This window comes from Durio zibethinus, chromosome 17 (genome assembly GCF_047325235.1).
Source record: "Durio zibethinus cultivar Kanyao isolate XHJ-2024 chromosome 17, ASM4732523v1, whole genome shotgun sequence".
Classification (NCBI taxonomy): domain Eukaryota; kingdom Viridiplantae; phylum Streptophyta; class Magnoliopsida; order Malvales; family Malvaceae; genus Durio; species Durio zibethinus.
Window position 1 is genome coordinate 8,848,751 of NC_143178.1, and position 12,143 is coordinate 8,860,893.

Consider the following 12,143-nt stretch of genomic DNA (forward strand, 5'->3'; position numbering starts at 1 on the left):
ACAAATTTTCACTGTGCTTGTTTAATAACCTATTTAAATTTGAAAATAACTCAAATAATTCATCTCAAAATAACTCATTAATGGTGGTGAAATAGATGCCTTAGCATTGGTAATTCTTTGCTTCCTATCGGATGTTTCCTAGGGATCCTGATAGCAGAACCCTTGTCATTTTCTTTAAATTTGAAAGTAACATATTCCCCTCATCTTCTTTAGGATTTTCCTCAAATGTTAAACTAATATATCAGGAGTGATGACTGATGATTTTCTCACAAAAAGATGAATATATAGCCAATAAACTTATTATACCTTAATTATCATTTCGTGGTTTTAAAAGCAGAATAACCCTCAAGATGTGATTTAAAGGATTATCGGGTATCATCACATCTATGGAATTCGAGACATTTTTTGCGATTGTAAGCATTGTTATTAACTCATGAAAGAGGACTAATCTCTGGAGAAAATGGTTAAGACAGAAAATAATCCAAAATTTTTTTTTTTTCCAAGAACAGGATTTAATAGGAAAGAAAACCTCCTAGTTACATGCGAAACGGCTAATCTCTAACAAATTTCAAAGGCTTTATCCTACTTGAAGGCCATTACAAGCCACATTCATGTTGTTTTAAGTCAAAAGCAGAACAGGTTTTAAAATGAGTCTTACTAATATAGTTCGAAAGGATTCATTCAATTAGTCCTTTTAAATTTACAGACCAAATCTAAGAGTTACCACAACCACACAACAATCTAGAAGTAAGAACACAATTCATATTCCTCCATTAACAAATGCGACTCTTACATACCACAATCACACAACCCAACTAGCACATCCATATTCCTCCATTAACAAATGACTTGTAATCAATCGCCTCCCACTTGTCTCTTCCACGAGTCTTCAACAATCAACTCATCAACTCCCCAATCTTCATAACTGAAATGTTGAACCAAATGCTAATCAGAAATGCTAAAAAGAAAGCGAGTAAATAAAAACATGATCACAATCCACAGCCCCACCACCTTTGTTTTTCCTTGTTTTCTTTCCATTCTTCCCTTAGAAGTACAAAGCAAAACTAGTAGCTAAGGCCTGATGATCCATTGCTCCCATGTAGAATACTAGAAGAGAATTCTTTCTTAACAAAATCTCACCTTCCATCAGGTAAGTAGCGCCGTATGGTGAAGGGTATTTTCCGCTCTCGAAGCTCCTTCATGGCAATCTAACATATATGCAAAAGAATAAGAGTTATAGCAAAGAAAAAGTAAAATAATATTAGTCTGTTGGATAAATGACATGAAGTTTTCTCAGTCTAATGACGTAGATCATTATGAATTACAGAAATGTGACCATAAACAACTTTCTTATGAGTTTTAAAATTTTCAAGGTCAGGCATTGGATACTGGAAAGCAGGCAGACCAAGAAAAGAAGATAAATTATAAATTTTGTGACCAGCAAAGAAACTGCCACAATGAGGAACAAATAGGGCCACAATGAAAAACAAGATACAAGAAACCAATTCAAATATTGTTAGCAGTATCATGTGTATATTGCACACTGACTGCTAAAAGGAGGAAGGAGCCTTGTGGATAACATGACAGTAGACAGTTTGAACAGGGTTACACCCTCCAAAACTAAGTTGGAGAAAATAGTATTTCAGAAAAAATAGTCATCCCTCACTCTTTCTTTTAGTCTCAATTCTATATAAATCATAGGTAAAAAATGCATCTAGAGTCCGATTCCCTTCATACAATCTAAAAACTTTAGAGCAATAAAAGAACATAATGAAATAGAGGCCGATGTCCATTTTATGCATATTAATATTCAAAACATGTATTGTCAAATAGGTAAACAGTGTGGCAGTCACGTAAAGCATTCAACTGGCTTTATTATCAAGCTAAGATACAGCTACAGCTTTATCAATTTTCTCGAAGGAAGAATAGAACAAGGAGGCATTGAAAACAAGAAACGCAGATAATACCTCAAGTGGGTCAGTCTCACCCTCTAACTCAACCATAACAGGAGCATTCATACTGCTCAAGAAAAAAAATTTGTTAAAGCAGAAAACAGAATTGGAACCGCTAAACCCTATCCCCAGCCCCCCTTCGAAAAAAAAAAAAAGAAAAGAATCTAAAGTTTACTAAGCTAACCTGATTTGCAAGGCGCGGGTACCCAAGATTCTAGCACGCTCATATTTGGTCATGTACTTTGATGTCTTGCGAGTAGTTTTGTTTTTAGCATCCTGGTCTTCCTTTTCCTCAGTTTCAATAGGTTCCAGAGGAACATCATCATTGTTATTGTTGTCCAAATCCTCCTCGGCTCCTTCCTATCCACCATAAAGACAATTCATCGGACAGAAAATAACTTTATCAATTACATAGGATCTCTTTAAGCAAACAATGTATAATAATAATAATAATAATAAATGGATCCTAACTTCAATCTCAGGCTCTGGTGGCTCATCCTCATATCTGTAGCAACAATTTCAACAAGCCAGAGTTAAGTTCTTGAGAAACAAAAAGAAACACAATGCTGCAATTTTAACAGTAAAGACGAAATCCTTTAAAAAAAAAAAGTAAGGACGAAAGCAAAACAAAGATAAAAAAAAAATTACCCTCTGTTTGGTTGCTTAGAAAATTAGGGTTCATAAAAGAAAATTTTCCATACCCAACAAGAAACTTTTGAAGAGAAAAACCACATTGGTTTCTCAAACAATTGACGAACAAAAGCTAAAAAAAAAAAAAAAAAAAAAACCAACTTCTTGGATTTCCTTTGTTTATCCGAATTTCAACATAAACTGGAAAAAAAAATCAAATTGTCGAATGTAATACATAAAAATAAAATAAGATAAGAAATGAATATAAATATATATATAGAGAGAGAGAGAGAGAGAACCCCATATCCATGTCATTATAGTCGTCGTCCGCCATTGTAGATCGTCCTAAAGAAACTTTGGAGAGTGTGGATTCTCGAGGGTTTTTGCGGAAAGCTTTACTTCCCTCCTCTGCTTCTCCTCTCTAAAGCCCTAACCATACGAGAAAATAGAAGAGGTTGAATCTACTAATTTATAGCCGACTTAACCCGTTAAAACATGCTGGCCTAAACCCATTGAGCTTTTTTGGCCCAAAAAAACACTTTCGAATTTTCGGCCGAAAAACCCGTTAAACTTAATAAAAATGCCCCTGAGAATTCTCAAAATATCATTTATTACCCTTGACTTCTGTAAAATATCGCTGTGTGGCTCCAACTTTATTTCTGTTTTTCTTTTAGTCACAAAATTTATAAGTTGGATTATTAACATTATTACAATGGTCGGGTTCATGAGTGTTTAAAAACATTAAGACTAGCTTTCTTCAGAAACAAAAGAGAATAGCTAAAATGTTTTTTAAAAATATATATTTGATATATTATTTTCTATAAAATTTTTAAAAAATACATTATTATATATTTTTAAAATATTATCACAAATAAACATTATTTTTTGAGAAAAATTAGTTCTATCTTTAAATAATATTTCAAATAATATGATAATTTAATATGATACTACTACTTGCTTTAAGTTTCTTAAATATAATTTCTTTTAGTTTTGAGGTATAACGTTATCTTTTTTATATATACTAGAATTCAGCCCCACTTAGTAAGGATTGATTATTTTTTATTAAAGGTTTTTTTCATTATTTTTTGTATACATGATTGTTTTTAACTTAAAAATAATAATAATAAATTAAATCTACATGTTAAATATTATAAATATATTAAAATTAAAAATTTTAATATGCTACTATTACATTTTTGTTTTTGGTTTTTTGTGTTATGTTGTGAAAGTTTAGGTTTTATTATATTTTTAATATTGTACTATTTTATATTTAATAATAAACATATCCAAACAAAAATAAAGTTTGGATCCTCTCAACACTTTTCATAAAAATCCATAATTATTTTTATTGCAGAAAATATTTAAAAAAATGACACTTTTAACTTTTTTTAAAAAATCCTTTTTTAAGAAATACTTTTTTAAATAATTATTGTTTCATTATGTTTAATTCATATAATTAAAAGTCATATTTTTCATTTTATTAATTTAGGCTTTATTATATTTTTTTCACTTTTTTAGTTTAGGTCTTATTATATTTTTTATTTGGCTTTAAGGTTGGAAACTTGGTGTGCAAAATAAAAAATATATTTTTTATTTTTCTTAGTTTAGTCTTTATTACATTTTAAATATTTTGCTATTTTTTATTTAATAATAAACATATTCAAACAAAATAAATTTTGGATCCTCTATTCACTTTTTATGAGGATCTTCTCATCACTTTTAGATTTAAAATATATTTTCTATTTGGCACAGTTAACTTCTAATCTTAAAGTCTAAATTAAAAAGGCTTAACCTAAAATTCAGCCCAAAAAACCTATTACAAATTCATAGCCCACAAATAAACAAATTATTTTAGAGTTTTGTATATAAAAAACCAAAAACCCATAGCCAAATATACAATCCACTTAAAAACTAAAAAAACTAAAAAAACTCAAATGTTAGTATATGTGTCCCTTCCTTGATCCTTTAAAGATTCTTTTAATGTAAATAGTATATTCATTTGATTTAGATTTCGAGCAAAAATCATGTCATTTAAATAGATCTTTAGTCATAAAAATTAAAATTATAGATCTTTTAAGTTATTTAAAAAAAAATGCTTGCTTTTATGTTTTATTATGCTTTTTTGCGGTCACTAATGTGAATATTTTTATTTTTTAAAATAATAATATATTAAAGAGAAATTATTTGATACATTGTTAATAAAATTTTTAACTTTACAAGTAGAATTAATAGATTAACATATGTCTCATTTCTTTTTAATTAATTTTTATTTTTCAAAATATACCTTGAAGAAATCTTGTTTATAGAGTTAAAAAAAATTACACTACAATATGTTTGATAATTTATAGTTACATAGATTGTGTATAAATAACTAAAATTTACTTATATATTAATAGAAAAAGACACACATAATGTATATATACCATGATCATTATGTATACCATAATCATTCATAATTCATGACTAATTCAATAAACTTAAGAAGTGAGAATTACATTTTAAAAATTCAAAAAAAACCAAAAATCTATATTTAAATTTCTTGTAATTAGAAACAAAACCCAAAGAGATATTTGATCTTTTATAAGCTTTAAAAATTCTAGTAATACTTCAATTTAGGACCTATGATCTAACTATAAGATGTTAAATGAATCAAATGTAAAAAAAAATAAAAAATTAGAGAATTAAATAAAAGGAAGACTTACAGATATTTGATTGATAAGATTAAAATGAAGTTAAGTACTAGGAAGGCTAATCAACTCTCATTGGCAAGTTGAACTATTTTAGTTTATTAAGTTATTGGTACAATTACAAATTAATTATACTATGCAATCTACAAAGTTACTAGTAGAGGTAGCCAAAGATGCCCTTACTATAAATATTTTATGAGGTGTGTTAAAAGGACATAATAAAATTCCTTTGGTGAAGTGGGATAAGGTCTCTCAACCTAAAAAATTTGGTGGCCTTGGTATAAGGAAGACAATAGACATGAATAAAGCATTGCTTGCCAAGCTGGGATGGAAATTATTAGGGGATGATGACAATAGACTTTCAACTCATTTTTATATGCCAAGTATAGAAAAGGTATATGTTCCTTGAAGCCACAAAAAAGCTTTTGACTCTCATACATGGTATAATATTTGTGTAAGTAGAGATTTAATGACCAAAGGTAGTTTCAAAATTAGGGTATAATGGACACTGTATTTTTTTTTGGTATAATAAGTGGTTGGGTGTGTTAAAGTGGGTTATCCCACATCTAATAAATTTTTAATTTTTTGTAGCCTTATATTCAGGTTAGGCCTCTCTGCTTACTACCAATTGATTGTAAGTTAGATGCTTAACAGAATGATAGGTCATTATGTTATGCAGTAGCTTTTGCCATACCTAAATATATAAAGAATGTTGGGGTTTTATGACTTTTAGTGATGGAAATTGTATGTGCCGAGTTTCGATCTGAAGGTATTCATGAAATTATAAGAGAAAAAAAAGAATGGTTAGATGCAAAGGTAGTAAGTGTTCTCTGTGTTTGGACTTCAATGTGTAAGTTAAATATCAAAATAAGAGAGGTTAGAAAGAGAGAAAAGTAAAGAATTGGAACAAGATGGAACCTGTAATGATAATAATTGGATGTTCATATTTATAGGTAAGAGGTAGAGGACTAATGTGAGACAATACTGACGTGGACAAGTTGATGTAAAATTGAATGTGTCAGGCCAATTTGATATGTTAGGTCAACTCAAATGTCTAAAATGCCCATAACTGTTTGTTGACAGCCTCTAATAGGGGAAACAGACCGCAATGCCCTTTTGACCACTAAATACCCATAATATTATGTCCCCTCACCAAGTAGTCTGAGTATCAGACTATTGGGTATATGATTAATTTATTTTGTATATGTTGTTGGCTTAAAGGGGATTGCCAAATATCCGACTTCCTTTGGGCTAAGGTCATAAATGCATGAGACTGATGTGAAGGTAAGAATCAAAGGGTTATGTTTGTTATTTGGTTCAATTTGGGTTGTCTTGGTATGGGTTTGATCTTACAGATGTGCTTTAGGTTAAGTATATTGCTTGTTTAGAAGTTATTGAAGTGTCTCTATCTTGAATGGTTCGAGGTAAAGACAAGGGGGTTTAGGACAACTGACGAAGTTCATCTAGCTGATGTAAGACATAAACATTTTTAGGAACTCGAATCCTTGTTTATACTCTAGAGGTGACCTGGCCATCAATTCACCAAACAATTCGACTTGGGGTCTTGTTTAGTCTGGCTTATCTGATTGATTTAAGTGGTTGAGATCGCATTTAATGAGGAAAAAAGTTGTTTGGGCGATAAATTTAGAGTAGGAAAGGTGAAAAGATGCTTTCTAATGGTATCTTAACACATGGCACAATTTGAGTTGTTTATCTTATTTGGGACCCAGTTGTATAAAAGGTTGTTAGCATATTCATTTTTTACTTTTTTACTTTTTTACTTTCAATTCGACCTAAATTTTTTAACCTAAAAAGCTTTCCAACCTTTTTCAACCTTATAGTTTTCTTTCTTTCAATTGTTTTCTCCACTTACCTTGATGCATATTATTTCCATCATGTCTTCTAGCATTAGTTCTCAAAATGAAAAAAGTTACAGGGTAGAGCTAAAGAAAGGTCAGCTCAGGTACAACGACGACAATCTAGTCTTACCAATCATCGGAGGTCAGGATTATAGAAAAATAGCCGATTGGCTCAACTCCATGTCTAATGAAAGGTAGCAAAAAATTGATAAAAATGTTTTGGCTTAAGAAGAATAAGTCCTGAATGTGGATGAGCTGTGCGCTCAGATAGATTTTGATTTAGAAAATCTTTCTTATTTTTCCATCTCTTAGTTGATCCACATTCTATGATCGATCTTTTTTTGTTATTATTATTCTCTTTTAAGGTTCAGTCTCATCAACCTTTTTTCTCTTCTGCTTCATGTCCTATAAATGCTCTTATCATTTCTTCCCTTCATTCTCAGTTAACACTAGTTGATGTTTCTTCTTCTTTCAAGGAGTTTCTTCATCCTTTCTCTTTCTTTAAGGTTGTAGTGCTCTTTATTACTATTCTAACTCAAAATTTTGCTCTTGATTAAGAGTTTGAATCTTTTGACGATGAAGGCTCTGATGATGAAGAAGGTTTTAAAAAGGAACAAGTAGAGGAGAATACTTTTGCTAAGGAAGGCAGTGGTAAGGAAAAGACCTATTTGGAACCAAATGAGCTGGCTGAGGTTCCTATGTATACCCGATGCTTTTTAGGTATAATCTTTAAGAACATGATGAAAACTTAAAGGGCAAGGCTAATCCCAAAGATTACCTAAATATGTGTCCAGCTCATCACGTTCATTCTCTATGAGTGAAATTTTGCTTTCCAGAAAAGGGTATAGTATATTAATGCCAAATACCTCAGATTGGGTCACCAATAAGCTACAGCCTCATCAGTTCTAGGTATATTGAAATTCCATGGTAACCAGTTTGAGATTCCCTTTTCATTCTTTATTTGTTTTAATTTTTAATTCTTATAATTTAATAATTACCTAGCTCACTTCAAACTCAATTTGGTACATAATAGGATTTATAATTCTGTGTCAACAGTTAGGTATTTTTCCTAACCTTTCTCTATTTAAGGAGTTTTTTTCTATCAAAAACACCAAAGTGATGAAAGGCGGTTTTACATTATAGCTTGGCCTAATAAAAAATTATTCGTGGACTGCCCAAGCTTAATAAAAAACTGGAAGCTGTTTTTTCTTTACCTCCAAAAGAAAAATAAAGATTATAAGCTCGAAGTTAAGGCATGTGAGATAATAAATGAGCTCGACAATTTATCGATGTGTTTATTGCTCTTTTCATCTTAAACCTTATAGATTGTGACAAAATAATAGAATACACTTGAAAAAGGGAATTGGTCATAGATACCTACAAGCTAACCTTTCATAAAGTGATAAACAAGTCTAAGTACTTGGGTAATTGTAAGGTAACCTTATAGGGTCTTTAACTAATTTAATTTTTTATATAACTTTCAACTTGGTTTCGTAGAGATGTCTTCCAATCTAGTGAAAGACCTCGATTTTTTCCTTTTTTCACATGAATGAAGGCCTAAAAAGGGTCAGAATGATAAGATCCAAATCGATGTCCCCTACTAAGAGGGAAATAAAATGGTGAATCTAATGCTGAATAAGCAATTGAGCTCCTTAACATAACCCTCAATCACTATCAAAAGTAAGTACAAAATAATAGTACACCAAGAGCTTTCCATGAAACCTCCTCATCTTATAAAATAGTCAAAGACTGAAGCCTCATCTTTCGCCTTGAAGAATTTTGAGCCTAGAATTTTGAGGCCTAACTCAAAAAAAGTCTACTCCAATCTAAAGTACACTCTCAGTGAGAACCCATCGAAGAATTCTGATGTAGTAAAAAGGTTTTGCAAGTTCGTGATCCTTCCAATGGTAAGTATCACTTCACATTAGCTCAGTTCTTTCATTATTATTGACTTTGTTATTTTTCCATGTTTGAGTTCAGCTTTTATAGTTTACAAAAAACTTTCACCTTAGCCCATCACCTACGCCAGCCAAGCCTTGCATGACGTCTACATGGCCATGGCTCATATGCTCAAAACTAAGAAAAACCTAATTGTTTAGGGTAAGAAACATCAGAAGAGCACCAAAGCCCTAGGTAGTCTTAAGTCCATTCTTAGCATCTCTTACAAAAAAAATGTCAAGCAAAAGAATAAGATAGATGAGTTGATAGTCAAGCTAAAAGGCATACAAATTGAGAAAACATCAGTAGAATCCATAAAAAAATAGGCCAAGCTAAAGTTAAAATTGTTAAACTGAGGCCCTAGTTGGGGGCTAAAGTGAAGGAAAAAAAAGAAATCAAGTAAAAGGCCAAAAAGGTTTACAAGGATAAGGTTGTTCGAGAGTTTAAACCACTAAAGAATTCACTCAGCTTCAGATAGAGTTTTTAAGGAAAAAACATTTTTGGTGTTTTCAAGCTTACAAAAAAAAAAGGTTTTATTCAAGTATGCTAACCTCAACCTCGACCTTTTTGACATTAGCCTGAATAATATCTGGTCAAGATCTCCTTCACATTACTTTGAAAAAGAAGAAAGGATGAAGATGCAGTTATAGACATTGAGCTCAAGGTTGCCTTAACACCCAAGGTCGATGAGGGGCCTATTATTGCTGCACTACTTATGCTGACCAAATAAGAGCTTAAAGGGCCTCTTTCTTTTTTTTCTTTTGTTGATTTTTTGTAAATTTTCATTTAAGTATAAGGTTGGATTTTTATTATGACCTCGAATTAAATCACTCTATCAAACTTATGTTAAATACTAATTTTTTATACTGATCTGTTAATAATTAATGGAAAATAAAGTTCTTATTCAAGTCTCAGTTTGGTCTTATTTCTCTCTTTTTACCTCTTTAATGTTTAAGTAAAAAAGTTAAAGTTTAAGCTCAGACAACAATTCATTGAATAATCTTATAGCTTAAGTTCAATAAACTTAGCTCGAGTAAATCAAAATAACTAGACCAAATGTTAACTTGATTCAAAATAATTCAAAGTCTTAACTTGGTTTGAGTGAGGTTAAACTTCAACCAAATATTCAAGAATGTTTTAAATTAACTTGAGAATCCATTTTGATACAAGTCTTAGGTCAGACCACATAGGTCGGTTAAAACCTAAGCTTAGGAGTTAGAACAAATGCAAACATATTTGACTTCAAGTCTCGAGTCATACTTAGCCGAGGTTATATTAGGTTAAACAAAACCTAATTTTGAGACTCACAGTGAACATGATCATCAAACTTCATTAAATAATTTTTGGGTTACAAGTGTGAGCTTGACTAAGTCTGAGCTATTGGTAGTATACTTTTAAATTATCTATGTTGCATGTTCTTAGGATGACACTACCATTCATGTCCTATAATCTATACATTGCATCATGGATGACCTCTTTAACCACGTAAAACCTTTCCCAGGTGGTGCTAACTTGCCACCTAGGCCATTGACTATTAAGGCTTGAATTTTCCTAAGTACTAGGTTGCCTTTCTTAATGTTCTAACATCAGACTTTCATGTTGTATTAGTTAGATGCCCTCTGTTGGTAAACTGCTATTCGAGTTAAAGCCATGTCTCTTTGTTCTTCAATCAAATCTAGGTCAGCCTTTAAGGCATTTTCATTTCTTTCATCTGAATTGAGTTTAACTCTCAAGCACAGGAGGTTGATCTCAACAGGCACTATGGCTTCTGTCCCAAATGCTAGGTGGAAAAGGGTTTCTCTTATAAAGATCTTTATAGTTGTCTTCAGGACTTATAATACTTTAGAGAGTTCATCAACCCACTTGCCCTTGGCCAAATCCAATCTCTTCTTTAGGGCCTCAAATATTGTTGTAGATACCTAGTTTTATCTTAATTGATTCTGCTTTATTTCAATTTTAACACTTGATTTGAATAATTTGATTTAGGTCAATTTAAGCATTTTAATTGGATTTACTCGTTTAGGCTTATCTTGGTTTAATTGCTTTTGAATCATTTTATATGGGTTAAATCTTATTCAATTCTATTTGGGTTATATGGACTTAAAAGCCAAAAGTCAAAATTCAATAAGTCTAAATTTGATTATGAAGGCCTAAATTACATTTCAAAGCCCAAATTTAGCCTATAACATTTTTTAAAAATCCAAATCTATTATTAAAGGTCCAAAAACCAATTTAAAGCCCAATAATTCAAAAGCCCAATTTTATTTAACTATTTTAATTAAACGAAAAATTAAAAAGAAAAAAACAAAGTAAAAAGACAGGTTGAAGTTGGCACTACCAGCAATTAATTAAAGTCCCATTATCCTGCACCTTGTAACTAGTAGCATATTGGCCACTACCCTATAGCTCTAAAGAGTTATTAAACCTTGGACTGTTGCAACCCCAATTCACAGAAAAAAATTCATAAGCATTATTTGGCAAATGAGGAAGAAAATGAGCAAAAATTTTTTTCCTAAAAATCATTCGGCCATCCTACAGGGAAGAAGCTTTCAACATTAAAAATCCCTGTCCTTTTTACCATTTTGCTTCACCAATCTCTTTCATAAAAAAAAAATCTTTCCACCATAGTCAAATCATACCCTATTCACAACCTCAAAACATAGTAAAATCCTTCAACCAAATTAGACAGAAAAAACCAAAGTTCCCTAGACCCCTTTCCATAACCTTCGACCAAGACCCTTTTAGAACGTAGCTCCAACCTTTAGCACCAACACTAGTCCCTACGCCAACACTAGTCCCCACACACCTAGTCTTTGCCCACACCAACCACCAACCCTCATAAAACACCTCAACACAAAACCCAACTCAACTTCAACTAGAACCAGTAACCATCACCCAAACCTTTTGAAATAGCAACCTCAAAACTTCCCTTTCCCTACCTACCATTGAACCAAGCCACCCCAATCCCATGAGAACAGTTCATGTTTCCAATCCTTACAACCTTTATAACCAAATCACTAAACAATTGAATCATCCCAAAACTACCCAAAACCTACCTGAAACCCATCCAACTTAAC

General features: G+C 31.4%; 1 protein-coding gene across 3 annotated transcripts; it reads right to left on the bottom strand.

Moving 5' to 3' along the window:
- Positions 1-663: 663 nt before the first annotated feature.
- LOC111281381 (DNA-directed RNA polymerases II and V subunit 6B-like) lies at positions 664-3,040 on the bottom strand. 3 transcript variants are annotated; one of them, XM_089746417.1, is made up of 7 exons: positions 2,882-3,038; positions 2,424-2,457; positions 2,137-2,312; positions 1,968-2,019; positions 1,141-1,208; positions 826-925; positions 664-761 (listed from the first exon to the last, which is right to left on the bottom strand). In XM_089746417.1, exons 1-6 carry the CDS (start codon positions 2,914-2,916, stop codon positions 856-858), a joined length of 435 nt encoding a protein of 144 aa, XP_089602543.1. In that variant the 5' UTR covers positions 2,917-3,038; the 3' UTR covers positions 664-761; positions 826-855. The 3 variants fall into 3 exon arrangements, 2 of the variants coding, with proteins under 2 accessions (XP_089602543.1, XP_089602542.1); XR_016329183.1 differs by having other exon boundaries at positions 664-925; positions 1,012-1,208; XM_089746416.1 differs by having other exon boundaries at positions 664-925; positions 2,882-3,040.
- Positions 3,041-12,143: the final 9,103 nt, after the last annotated feature.